Source organism: Vulpes vulpes, unplaced genomic scaffold, assembly GCF_048418805.1.
Source record: "Vulpes vulpes isolate BD-2025 unplaced genomic scaffold, VulVul3 Bu000000637, whole genome shotgun sequence".
In the NCBI taxonomy this organism is placed as follows: Eukaryota; Metazoa; Chordata; class Mammalia; order Carnivora; family Canidae; genus Vulpes; species Vulpes vulpes.
Genome location: NW_027325739.1, coordinates 1 through 14,526, shown reverse-complemented (window position 1 = coordinate 14,526; position 14,526 = coordinate 1). Strand labels below are relative to the sequence as shown.

At 33.0% G+C, this 14,526-nt stretch overlaps 1 protein-coding gene across 1 annotated transcript in view; it reads right to left on the bottom strand.

Moving 5' to 3' along the window:
• LOC140596724 (low-density lipoprotein receptor-related protein 1B-like) overlaps positions 1-14,332 on the bottom strand; it is a gene marked incomplete at its 5' end in the record, with an annotated part of 91,118 nt that extends 76,786 nt beyond the window's left edge. Inside the window, 4 exons of the mRNA XM_072745201.1 lie at positions 5,320-5,484; positions 10,626-10,751; positions 12,384-12,557; positions 14,216-14,332. Coding sequence (XP_072601302.1) covers positions 5,320-5,484; positions 10,626-10,751; positions 12,384-12,557; positions 14,216-14,332 — 582 coding nt within the window. The remainder of the gene's footprint in view (positions 1-5,319; positions 5,485-10,625; positions 10,752-12,383; positions 12,558-14,215) is intronic.
• Between the last annotated feature and the right edge of the window lie 194 nt (positions 14,333-14,526).

Below are 14,526 nucleotides of genomic sequence, written 5' to 3'. Positions count from 1 at the left end.
TTTTTTTCTTTTTTCCCTTCCTTTTTTATATTTGTGTACATGTGTGTGTGAGACTTGTCTTCTGCCGTCTTCTTGCTATGGGTATGTATTTCTATGTCACTTATTTGTTAAAAATATATGCCCTTTTTATGTTTTTACTTTTACATTTTCTTTTTTTAAATATTTATTTATTTGTGAGAGAGAGAAAGAGAGAGAGAGAGAGAGAGAGAGAGAGAGAGAGGTAGAGACACAGGCAGAAGGAGAAGCAGGCTCCATGCAGGGAGAGTGATGTGGGAGTCGATCCTGGGTCTCCAGGGTCAGGCCCTGGGCTGAAGGTGGCGCTAAACCGCTGAGCCACCCAGGCTGCCCCTACTTTTACATTTTCAATATAATATTCCTTATATCCTTAAAAAGCAAGTAGGACCAAATATCCAGGGCTCTTAGTACTCTCTAAATATAAACAATATTTATGTTTAGGAAGTTAGGACATCAAGCTTAATTTAACTTAAAAACAGCTCTCATTTAGATAAAAGTGGAAGAAAACAAAGGTGGGCAGTTTAAATGCACGTTCACCCTTTATCAAGATATTATTTAGGTGATTGTAAACTTTATGTCCTAGGTACAGATGTGACTCAAGAGACATCAGTATTTATGTTTTGTCATTATTCTCAGGATGTTTTGAGGGTATCCAAAAGTTCTTAGCTTAACTTGCTTTTTTAGCAAACATTTTTAGGGTAGCCTTTTTTTTTTTTTACCATATTTGATGGCAGCCATATATGCCACCTTAATACCTGGGGGCAGTGTTCTCGATAGAAAGAGCCTGAATGAATGAGAAAGAAAAGTCTTACCATATACTTATTATTTTTTAAGGACTTTATTTATTTATTTGATAGAGAGAGAGAGAGAGAGAGTATGCAAACAGGGGGATCATGAGAGAGAGAAGCAGACTCCCCACTGAGCAGGGAACCCCATGCTGGGCTTGATCCAGGACCCTGGGATCTTGACCTGAGCCGAAGGCAGATGCTTAACTGACTGAGCCACCCAGGCGTCCTGCATCTACTTATTATTTTTAAGGCCCTTCCGGTTGGAGTGAGAAGTAGTGAGAATAATCTTTTTTTTTTTTTTTTCCTTTCCTTAACAGGGGCCACTGTCTTCCTGTTTCAGTTCTGAAAGCAAAACCTTTCACTGCCAAAGTCCACAGATGTGGTAATAGGGGGAGTCACAGTGAGAGCTTCTGCTTTCTTCTTTCCATATTTATTTAAACATCAATACAAATGTATTATCTACTAAAAAAAATTGCACTGTCACTCCTTTGTCTGGGCAGTCCTGCTTTTGTGCATTTTCAAATTCCCCAAATTAAAAGTTGCCCTCCCCGCTGCGTAATTTCAAACTTTATGAGTAGGAGTTTTTGGGTATATTGCCCCAAATTGATAAACTCTCTTGCTTTACTACTCTAAATCAGCTGTGTAGAAAATCGTGATTCATTTCGATATGAAAATTAAAAGTCTAAATAACAGAACTCAAGAGTATTGAAAATACCAAACAATATATTTTAGAAAATAAATATTTATAAAAGTGAAGATTAATTGTAAATATATATAAATATCCTCATTATATTCATGATGAGAAACATTCTTAAATTCTTCTCTATTTTCTCTAATAGAATGATTGAATAATTCAGTACTTTACTCTCATTTCCATTATTTTGCCCAAGGCAAACTTTATCTTAATATCCTCCTATGAGCAAGTCATAGAAATGAACTACATGCACCCTTGTCGATATAATCAATGTCAAACGATTTCACTTTGTGGTACTTTCCTGTATGGATAGAGTCCACATATTTCAGTTTTAGCTTTCTCTATAAAAAAAAAACAACAACAAAAAACTTAAGGCACGAGGAAACACTCATGTCTAAGATGCAAAATTTTAATTATGCCTCTCAGATGTGTGCTTTTAATTAACTGGTGACATTTCCTTTGTTCAATTATTATAGTCCTATACAACTGTCATAAACTTATAAATTTTAATTAAAGCTGCCCCAAACCCTAGTCATATAGTGTCCACATAGGAATTTGCCAAAAGGCTTAACTGTAAGTAAACCAACAATGAATAAATCCATGAATTGCCCGCTGGGATTTGTTTAACAAATTAACATTTGTGTGGAGATAATGAGGTTCTACAGTCTATAATGCCAAACAATGTTTTTATAAAACCATATTTTTAAAAGTAAAAAATGCTTTGTAGATGACTTAATTTGATATGATATTATTATTATTAATTAGACGCTGTAAGACTATAAACTATATGGCCATATCTCAAATTGAATTCATATAAAGACTCATTTATATTACTAATTTGAAATATAATTTTTTATGAACATGTTATCTATGTGAATCAAGATCTACCTGGGTGTATAGGTAAAATTGATATGCTAAAAAAATTAAAAAATAAAGTAAAATAAAATTGATATGCTATAGATTTTAAGAATATAGCAAGATCTGAACCAATGACTTCAACAAAACATTAAAAGTTGTGCTATATCCAATAGAGTTCTGGATCCATTAATAGGACAGCAAATTCAGTGTTTTGTAGAGATTTGTCTTTGTGGATCCATTTCAGGTTGAATAGATACTTGTAGTTTGGAGTACCAAACTCTTTTCCATTTAAATATTTCTAAAGGCAAATAGAAGAAAACCATTTCATTGTAATCCAATTATTTTTATTATCATAAAGAGAAAATTAACAATCAAATAATAAAAATCTTTAAACAAGTCATTTATGTAAGAAAAGCTTCTTCTCTCCTAAAAGAAAAGGTATCTGTGTCACTAAAATACAATTACAGGTCGTATCAGTTTGCCACATATTCAATCAGTTTTCATTTGCATGGTCCCAGCAGTACAATTTCTCCCACAACAATAGAATATATTCTACTGTAAGGAGTAGCTTCTCATAGGCAGAATGAAAATATATAGTAAGACCTAGTACCTTTTTATTTCAGTCAACTTGCTGAATATGTTTTCAGAATTCCATTAAGCACCTAGAATACTTTAATTATCAATTAATCAGAAGCCAAAAATATTTATAGACATAAAATTATCAAATTTAAAGAAATAGTAATGCTTTTACTATTAGAATGCAAATCAGAACAGTTTGGTTCCTCTGAACTCCATTGAATATGCTTTTTCATGTGGCTCTTTCAGCTAGCATTATGCTAAATACTTCAAAGAATAGCATAAGCAATAAAAACAGTGAGAACTCCCAGTAAGACAAATTAACTGTGTAGGGGATGTGAAGATCATATGGATTAATTTTCCATTTGACTAAATTTGCATTTATTGTAGTAGAATTAAATGTGCATAAATTTCACTCTCTTAGTTGCATAGTGTCCTTTGCATTGAATTTTGGAATTCACAATTTATTTTTTATTATGCTTTGGGGTTAATTTTTCCTATGGGAACATATCTTAAATATAATAGCACTAAGTAGAAAAAATATGTTTTTAGCAAATACTTTTTGCAAACAGAGCTATTGTGCAAATTAATAAGAATTTCAAGTGTATCTTAACATATAGTAACCTGATATTTTCAAAGCATATTATACACTACATTGCAATGCCAATAAACTAGTTATGATTTTAGATAGGAATTATGTTGCTATCAGATGTACTGATATAGTGTATTTATATTTAACTTAATTTTTAAATTTAAATCTAATTTAATTGAGTTTAATTCTCAATAGCAAATGAGGTTTAGCATTAGGCTAACTGTTCAATTAAAAAGAACACACAAAAGAACGAAACTGGACCACTTTATTATAGCATATACGAAAATAAATTCAAAATCGATTAAAGACCTAAATGTGAAACAGGAAACCATAAAAACTGTAGAGGAGAACATAGGCAATAGTCCATTTGACATTGTCCATAGCATCTTCATTCTAGATATGTCTCCTGAGACAAGTGGAATAAAATAAAAATAAACTGTTGGGACTTCATCAAAATAAAACACATCTGCACAGTGAAGGAAACAATCAACAAAACCAAAAGGCAACTTATAGAAAGGGAGAAGATATTTGCAAATGGCATATCTGAGAAGGGTTTGTGTCCAAAATATATAAAGAACTTATAAAACTCAACACTCAAAAAATAATTTTAAAAAATGTGCAGAATATATGAACAGACACTTTTCCAAAGAAGACATACAGATGGCCAGCAGACACATGAAAAGATGCTCAACATCACTGATCATCAGGGAAATACAAATCAAAACTACAATATAGCTTCATATCCATCAGAATGGCTAAAATCAACAACATAAGAAACAACAGGTATTGGCAAGGAAATGGAGACGGGGAACCCTCTCGCACTGTGGGTGGGAATGCAAACTGGTGCAGCCACTCTAGAAAATTGTATGGAAGTTCCTAAAAAAGTTCAAAATAGAACTATTCTATGATCCAGCAGTTGCATTATAGGTATTTACCTAAAGAATACGAAATACTAATTTAAAGGGATACCTGCACCCTGATGTTTATAGCAGCATTATCTATAATAGCCAAATAATGGAAACAGCCCCAATCAAAGATGCTGTGGTATATATATATATATATCTGCAATGGAATATTACTCAGCCATAAAATAACAAAATCTTGCATTTGCTACAACATGAAAGGAGCCAGAGTCTAATGCTAAGAGAAATAATTCAGTCAGAGAAAGACAAATACCATATGATTTCACTCATGTATGGAATTTAAGAACAAAACCAATGAGCAAAGGGAGAAAAGAGAGAGAGAGAGACAAACCAAGAAACATATTTTTAACTATGGTTACCAGAGGGAAGGTGGATGGAGGGAGGAGTGAAATAGGTGATAGGGATTAAGGAGTGCACTTCTGATGAGCAGTGGGTGTTGTATAGAAGTGGATGAATCACTATATCGTACACCTGAATATTAACTAACTGGAATTTAGAAAAAAAAATTCAAAAAAAATCTCTACCTTGAAATATCAAAATAAAAGTAAAAAAAAAAATATTTAAAAGAACAGATTTTGGAATCAAATATATGAGGCTTATAAAAATAGTTTTACTTAATCATTCTAAACCAGCACAGCATCTGTAAGCACTGAGCCCTGTCACTTGTACACACTCAGCATGTGATCATGATCATTGCTATTGTTGTATTTTGTGACTTGCACTTCAACATACAGAATATAGAACAAATACTATTATGTTGCATTAATAATTAAATCTAATTTGTGTTAATCTATTCTTCCTCTTTATATTTTTCACATTTAAAGAAAAAGGTAAGTTATTTGAATATACATATGATGAAATTCAAGTATTTACCCAGAGCTGAGGGTGCACAGGTTCCTCCATTTTGGCAGTAGTTGCTACAATGATTGACTTCACATCTGTCGCCTGAGTAACTCGGCCAACAGTGACACCTCAAGTCACCCTTCTCATTTAAAATGCATCTTCCTCCATTTTCACAAGTCAATTTGCAGGAATCATCTGGTTATAAGAAGAAACACGCAAATTAGCATGCTATTCATTCGGTAGAATAAGAACAATTCACATATACAACATGAAATATCAGGATTTTATTTTTTTCATAAAATTCTCCAAATAAATACCTCAATATAAAAATCGAAGAAACAAAATACTATAAATGCTGTCTGAAAACAGGGATATCGATTTTAAGTAGTCTTGAATAGTGAATACAAATGCTGATTTAATTTTTATTCTTCTTTAGGCTTAAAGAATTTTAACCATTTCTTGTGTTTATTAAAACATTAGACAACAGAACCAACTGAAACTTCCTAAAAATGAAATATTTTCCAATCAATACATTTTTTAAAGATATAAGTAAACATGGCCTATTTTTAGGACTGTTTGATATTAAACCGAACTAAAATATGTAAGTTAAATTTATGGTGCACATATAGTATATATAATATATATAACACATGGAACTTACAGTATAGAAAATACATTCTTTGATATACATCCTTATTAATTATGTATAAATAATTCAGAACTAAAGTCACTTAGGTTTGGTATAAGATATTGATAAAAGATTGTTAGAAATATTTCCATATGTAAAATTTCCCTATGGAAAATGATTGGCACAATCTGTCTACTTCATACATTTTGGCTGAGGGTAAGAAAGGATGGTCATTCCTTGGGGTTGCAAAATTATCCTTAAAAATATGATGAGTTCAGTTGGTCTGGAATAATTTTTTAGTTTATGTGCATTGACATGGACTTACTCCATTAGAAATACTGCTTTTACTTAGGGCAGGACGTGATGCCCAATGGAACACAAAAGGCTGAGAATATTGTAAGAAGCATTCTCTTCTATTAAAGCCATGCCTCTTTTATAGTTAAATAGAGAAAAATCAAAACAGCCTGTATTCTTTATTCAAGATCCATTGGCCCACACATAGCAAAAACTTTAATATATCACTACAATAATCACAAGAGCAGCTTAAAGAGCCTTAGTGACTTCAAATAAAAAAAAATGACTCGAATATCATATCCACTGCCACAAATAGAGACTATTTATCAGCAGTACCAGACAACTCTAAAACTTGCTCATTTCAAAGCAGAGTTGAATACAGACATTAAATTCTCAAGAAAGATCTCAGGTGGAAATATACACTTGCTTAGTTTAAAATTCACCCAAACATTTCCAATTCATTCAGCATAAAGTATCCTGATTGGAGTTGTGAATGTAAACAGTGAAGATAAATATTTAAGGCATTATGATCGCAGTTAAGATTATTGTGGGGGAGTTCATTTTCATCTGTAAATGTCCTATGTAAACTACATAGCTATTCAAAATCTCTACATGTTAGGACATGTACATTTCTACAATATGCCTCATGAGTTTCGAGAAATTTTAAAATAGAACACAGCTTGATGAAATAGAGTGGAGTTTCAAAACCTAACTGTAAGAGTTCTATAATGAAAAAGAAGGCTGCTTTTGTCAATAACTAAATCACCCCCAGAAGCCAAGCTCAAGCAATTATAATCAACTATAGGAAAGAACAGGTGAATACTTCTCCAAGAATGAGTAGCATTTGAATTTCAAATTTCTTACACGAAGATTAAAAATATTCAGTGTCTCATCATTTAACAATAGCAGCTAGATAAAGGCAAGTAATTATAAAGAGCAGAAAAACTTGGCTACATCAAATGTTAATGTCAAGAAAAAAATTAATTGGCATTTATCTACACCAATCAATAATTCTGAAACCTACTTATTTATATTCCTCGCTGAGGTGGTCCAAGCTGTCTGCTGCCAACGTACATATTCATAGAGGCCAATGTGAATATTTTTTAACACTCTGATTATTTAAAATATAAGATTTTCTTCTAAATTACAAAATGAACTTTTGGGAAGTTTCTGTAATAGTGCCTCTCACTCAAATCTGAAATAGTAAAACTGAAATTGCTTAAAAAGTTTTAGATCTTGGATATGTGTACATCTAGACAAACATGCTTTCTCATTCCAAACATAAAACTATAAAGTTTGATGAATAAATATAGCAAAAAACTTGTTTCATTTTCTTATCTACTGGAGGATAGATTTATCTTCAAGTGCTGTGTGTCTACTTTTTCCAAAGTATTGTGGTAGGCAGTTTATATATGTTATTTCTGGTCTTTTCAGTGACTCTGGACATTGGTAATAAGGGTGTACTACATGATGGTTAAGAGTATAGAATGCCTGGGTTCACCTTGGGGTGCCACCATTATTACGTAATGTTAGACAATCAGTTGAGCCTCTCCATGCTTCAGTTTTCTTATGTGTAAAAATAGGGGCAATGAAAATACTATCATAGGGGATTTGAGGGGATTAAATACAATAATATACATATACTTACATTATGCCTTGCTCATAAGCCTTCAGATTATTTGTTATTATTAACAAGTCATAGTAATATTTGTTAATCTAATTTTACACAAAAGAAGCTGAGACTAAGGGAGGACAGGGCCAAACAAATTAATTAATTAATTGAGCTCTACCTCAGATCTCCCCCAGGCCAACATCTTCCTGTGTATTTTTTTGGATTATTAGCTAAATAAATCTGGGTTTTTAGGTAAATAATTTATCCTAAGCAAAGAAGAAAAAAGGAAAGTTATGTAGAAAAGATATTAATGTCTAGTTATAATGGAAAAACAACAAAAACTGTAGGCAACCTGACCATAAAAATAACACTGATAACATCTGAGTTAATGTAAAAGTCACATTGGTGGGCGGCATCAATAGAATAATTCTGGTCAGAATCCCCATCTCTCTCATGGGTCTCTCCCAGCCAAACAATAGTATAAGTAGACACAGTACATAGGGGTAGGGGGAGCTGTGAAATCACTGGTTATGAGTGTGTGGAACTAGTAAAAATGCGGCACATCATCTAATATAGAGAATGCTATTATAAAGGATCTATTTCTGGGAGGTTAAGGAGAATACATGGCCTTAGTTTACCTACATAACCATGTCAGAGGAGAGAGTGAAAAATGTGCCTAATAACATTTGAAAATATCCATTTAATTCTCTTATTTGATCATCATAGTTGAGATCACAGTTACTTTGGTTGGAAAGATAATCAATAAGGAGAAAGGGTGCATTCTAGTGCCAGTGACAGCTCCCTTTTCTAGAACTGGGATGAAAGTACTCATCCAAAATACCAATCATGATTCATAATTAGCTTTCTGTTAAGAAATTACTGACCTGGTCACCCACTACAGTGTTTCACATGTGCTACAGATTAACTAAAATAAATGACTGCCTATTTTCTTTACATGCTTTATTTTCATGCCTTTTTAGCTCCTCTGTCTCAATGTTCTGATCCCTCATTCCCATGTAATCTGAATCCCCTCTGTCTTTGCAGACCTCATCCTAGAGTCATATTCTATAGAAACCTGTAATCAATTCTCTATTTGGATGATTATCTGAATCCCTTTATTTTTTTATTTTTAAAAAAGATTTTATTTATTCATGAGAGACATAGAGAGACAGAGACAGAGACAGAGACAGAGACATCGGCAAGGGAGAAGCAGACTCCCTCTTGGGAGCCTGATGTGGGACTGGATTCTAGGACTCTGGGATCAGGACCTGAGCCAAAGGTAGATGCTCAACCACTGAGCCACCCAAGTGCCCCTGAATTCTTTTAATAGTTTTAACTCTGTCTCTTCTGTGCCTGCTATCACTATTCACACAAATACCTATTGGTGTTTAAGTCATTCATCATATGATCTTTGTGACCTCTTCAGCTTTGCATATCCAGTGCTTAAAGAATATATATTAAATGAAGGCATTGTGATAGTTTATAAAGAATTTTATTTTATTTAAATTTATTTATGATAGTCACAGAGAGAGAGAGAGAGAGAGAGAGAGAGAGAGAGAGGCAGAGACACAGGCAGAGGGAGAAGCAGGCTCCATGCACTGGGAGCCCGGGAGCCCGACGTGGGATTCGATCCTGGGTCTCCAGGATCGCGCCCTGGGCCAAAGGAAGGCGCCAAACCGCTGCGCCACCCAGGGATCCCGGCATTGTGATAGTTTAACACACTTTGAATATTAGAAAGGTAGAAGTCTTTGGATTGCATGTAACTCTCAGTAGAGAGCAATGAGAAAATGATATGGAGATAGAGATGCTAACTAAGGGCAAGGACACAGTTTTCATGTGAAGAGTTCATTCTAACCAAGAAAAATACTGCAGGTAGAAAGTCCTGCTATGAAGAGATCCAAAGTGTATCTCACTGGAAAAATGTGACCCTCAAGGGAATTTAGAGCCTTGTGTTTTTCTCTGTATCCATAAAATTTAGTGTTGATTTTCTTTTCTCTTAATAGTAATTTGCTTTTCCATTACGGCTAATGTCTTGATTATGAGGGAACTACTTGTCATCTACCTGGATAATGAAGAGATAGAGGTCTCTTCTTTCTCGTTTCTCATCAAAATCAATTTGCTTTTGATTTTTGTTATTTTATTTTTTGATTTGCTATTTAATACTTATAAGCTTCTGAAATAACGTTTTGCTTTCTTAAATGTTTGTTTCAGTGTTAATGTAGCTTCTAAAATATGAGCTCTAAGAATGAAGAAATCTTGTCAGTTTTATTTATAAAGTAGTCCTTAGTTTCTAAATTAGTGCTATGTTTTGTTCACAAGCCCTCAAAATATTTGTGTTAGTAGTAGTATGTATTGTGAATCAAATTTTATGCAGAAGAAAGTACAGCTTAGTTTCTTATTATCAGTTTTAAATTTGTGTTTGGTGCGAGAAAGTTGCTCGCTATGAACCTGATGAATGAATAAAGGATTTTAAGATTGGGTTTAAACTTGTAAGGAAATGGCATCTTTTATCTTCACCGATAAAAAGCTATATAAAAATATCTTGATTTGGTGAGTGACTTCAAAGTTCTTAATCTAGTCTTAAATGCATAGTAAGTGCTCAGTGTAGCTTTGTGAATAAATGTATAATAAACTGATAGGAAGTCATCATCAGAGACAGTGGTTTACGCAGGCATTCAAGAACTGATAGTATCAAGGCATCTATGTTGACAATTGAGTGGCTAATTCTGTTTGGTTTCAAAAGGTGTGAAAATATACCATACAAATTAATTCATTATTTACAGCATAATGACGTTTACTCACCTAATAGGCTGTCATCATTGCAAGTACCATTAATCAAATATTTGCCTTCTGGGCACACACAGGTAGCTCCGAAAGGATTTAGCAAACACAGGAAGTCACATACTAAGTCCAAGCATGGATTAGGCACTGATTAAAACAAAGGATAACAAGGAAACACATGACTATAAGTACAATAATTTTCAGAAGCATAAAACTCAACAAGGTGAAAGGATGCATTAACAATGTTGCAACGAAATCATCAAATCCCTACTGAGTGTATCTCATTTCAGTGTCAAACTGTTCCCCTTTATAGATAAAGAGAAATTACTACCCAACACTCATAATTAACAGGGGATTTATGCCGATTTACACTTCCAACAAGAGAGAAGAAATTATGCAAACACATACTTTGTTGCTCTTCCATCTGACTTATTTTTGATAAAAGTGTTGGTCTGAGATAACAAAGTATAGTTTGGGTCTATGTAAAAAGCAGTAAAGCCAACTGTAGTCTTTGGGGGACCTACTCCCCAGCTTAGGGAGTTTCAGAACTGTTGAACAGACAGAAACAACTTCCCCTTCGTATTTACAAAGGCTTGAAATACATATGTATTTGTCTGTTCAAAACACAAACAAAAGAGAGGACTCTTTTTTATAAAACCCACGTTTAACATGGTTTCCTTTCCATCAGGTTGCAGTCTGTGTGCATGTAAATGTCTGGCACATTTATTTTTGTCTAAATTTCTACCCAATTAGCATTCTGTGCAGTCATAACTGTTCCTGTGGCTCTTCTAGAAGAATCTGTCATTAGGACAAAACATAAATGTCACCCAGGTAGTGAAATAGTGACTGTGAGAGTGGCTTTGACTCAGAATCACTACTCAAATACCTATTGTATTCAGGGCAGAGTTTCATTTATTTACATAGTTTTTATGAAGGTGGTAATATTTGACTATGAAAAAGAACCAAACACAACTAGAGGATGACAGAGAGTGTCCTCATATTAATCTTGGAACTAAATATGTCGGATCATTGGTAAAGAGCAACAAGAGTTTGGATAGGATTTCAGGAAGTTCTTAGGGGGAGATCTGTTTTAATCTGTTTCCAAAACTGATTTGGATAAATATCACTTATTATCTTTCCAGTAGTTGCACCGAATGAGGTTAAGTCTCTCTTTATTTGCCATAAAAAAACTATCAATAAATCTTAAAGTTTCTTGGAGTGTAAACTCACATATAGAAACAGATTATTAGAATTTCAGTCACATTTTTTAATTTTGTTCTTTAATGTTTTTGATAGTTGTGTTTGAGACAGATATTTCAAGATAATTGCATCAATAACATTCCTTTCTAGTAGGGAAAGTAACAATAAAAATAATAAACAATCAGAGAAAATATAACCCTTGAAAGCAGTAGTCCTCAGTTGCTTTTAAAGATGGAATGTTGATGCTATGGTTATTACTTGCTATCAGAAACAAGAGTCAAAATGGCTAATGATGAATTTTAATACCTGCATAGTTTATGTATAGACTCTGGTTTTATTTAAAATTTTAGAAAAAAAGAATGAGACTTTTTTAAATAACCAAGTCAATTCTAGTTTGAAGAAAACACAGTCAAATGCAAAATAAACCTTTATATTATTTGCATCTTGACTTTGGTGATTAAAAAAAATCTGGTGATATAAAAATTAAAGTTACTTAACTTACAGGGCTAAGTACTGAAATAGTTAAAATATTATAAAATACTGTTTTTTTTTGTCAAAAACAGTATCGAATATACTTACAGTCTAGTTGTTTATAGCGATGAGATATCAAAACACCTTTTGTTTTATCAATATCTAAAGCTAGGTATTCTACTGAACCATGGCCAAACTTTTGTACTCGAAATACACCATTTTTAGGTCCTGCTCCATATATGTAATCTTCAAAGACATCAATCCTATGTGGATGTAACAAGCCTAGAATTTTTAAAATGTGGAGTTATAAAGGTTGCAATGTAAATAAGTGCTCAGACTTAAAACCAAGTTTATTCAAGATCATGTAGAAAATCTTACTACTGTTTAAAAAAACTTTAAGAATTATAATATTTTTTGATATTAGATGTAAAGTTGTTAGAATTAATTTCTTTGCAGTAGGAATATGTGAAATACTAAACATATCACTCACAACATAAAAATCATTTCCATCATCACTTTAGCCATCTGCACCATCACAAAGCATTTGCTGGAGGCTGACTATATGCAGAGTAATCTCTGCTATACACTTTGCAGACAAAAGAAAAGCTACAGGCCAGCCTTATCCATTGCACACAAACAGGCAGTTCACAAAATTCTGAATTGTGTTCTAGACCAAATTAATGATCAAATTAGACTGCCTGAATGAAAAAGAAAAGAAAAAAAAACCATTATCATTGTCTGTTTTAGAAATGGGATAAAGAAAGCAAACTAGCAAATGGTAATGATGCATATGACTAGTTTGGCTAATGATGGTAGAGGCCATCGTTTTTCTTATTTTAAGAAATGACTGTTATTGTAAGAGATTTTCATGAAAAAGAATAATTAACCTAACCTTTGACACTGAGATGTGTAACAAGTAAAATAACATTTATAGTTATTATCTAGAGGTTGTGAAACATAAAGTGCCTTTTAAAAACTGCCTCTCTCTCTCTGTGTGTGACTATCATAAATAAATAAAAATTAAAAAAAAATAAAATAAAAACTTATACATGTTTCTTCAATGTCCTTAAGCTGAAATAGGTCAACTGTATTGTAATCTATTCTAGTAATGTGGAATTTTTTTTTTTTTTCCATCTAGGGTCATCATATGAAAAACACACGTTGGGTAAAGGCACAATGAAAGTTCACTTTAATTATTTTTCTTTCAACTTCTCTGCTCTGTTAAAAAAACCAGAAGCAAAGCTATATTCAGTATATGTAATATGTAGATACAAAAACTTTAAGTACATATTGTAAGCAATTTGTGGTGGATAAATGAGGAGACTGTGATAGGGAAGAGCAAGAAAGACAGAGGGAAAGGAATTAGATTCAGCAGAAAGAACTGAGATTGCCAGGCAAAGCAGGTGTGAGACATGAGCGGGAGAAATTGAGAATAAAAGACAGAGGTGGGGATAAAAAAAGGGTACCAGCTAAAGAAGAGCACAAGTAGATTCTGCTCTCCCTGGAGGTGAGGTAAGTTATTTTTACACACTGCTTTTCATTTGGATGTAGGATTGTTACAATGATGTTTTATTATATACAGTAATTCAATTCCACTTGCTACCACTGAATTTGAAATAAAAACTTGTGTTCAGAGGCACTAATCTTGAACACTTGAATGTCCTGCTCAGAATGTAATATCTATAGAAGGAACAGAACGAATATTTTCTGAATCTGGGCAGTGATGCACCGTGTTTGTCCTATGCTAAGGAAATTCTGGACTGGCCTCTTTGTTACCTTAGTAGGAATGAAAATTATATAATCCATAGTAAGAGCAACCTTTTAAAAAGAAAAAGAATTTGAGGAAATTGGGAATGTAAAGCTTTCATATTTATATTTATGTACCATTACTTAACATTCTCAATAATAATTAAAAGATGAAACAAGAGCACTTCACAGACCTTGTTTGCTACTGATGGAGACTACTGAATCAGAGCCATCATACAGAACACTGCCAATAACAGAAAGCTCCAGGTCAGCCCAGTATATTCGTTCACTAAAATGATCCACAGCCAGACCTGCAAAATCAATACATGAGGACAAATAACAAAAATAAAGTTGAAATTATTTAAAATTACTTTTCTGCTTCTTAATGTATGATTATGATTGATGTTTTTCTTCAAGTATTAAAGAAATTACCCAGTCTATATCACGGTACTGTAAAAAGAAAAGAATGAAACAATTACTCCTTATGTGCAATATATGTGTAGAG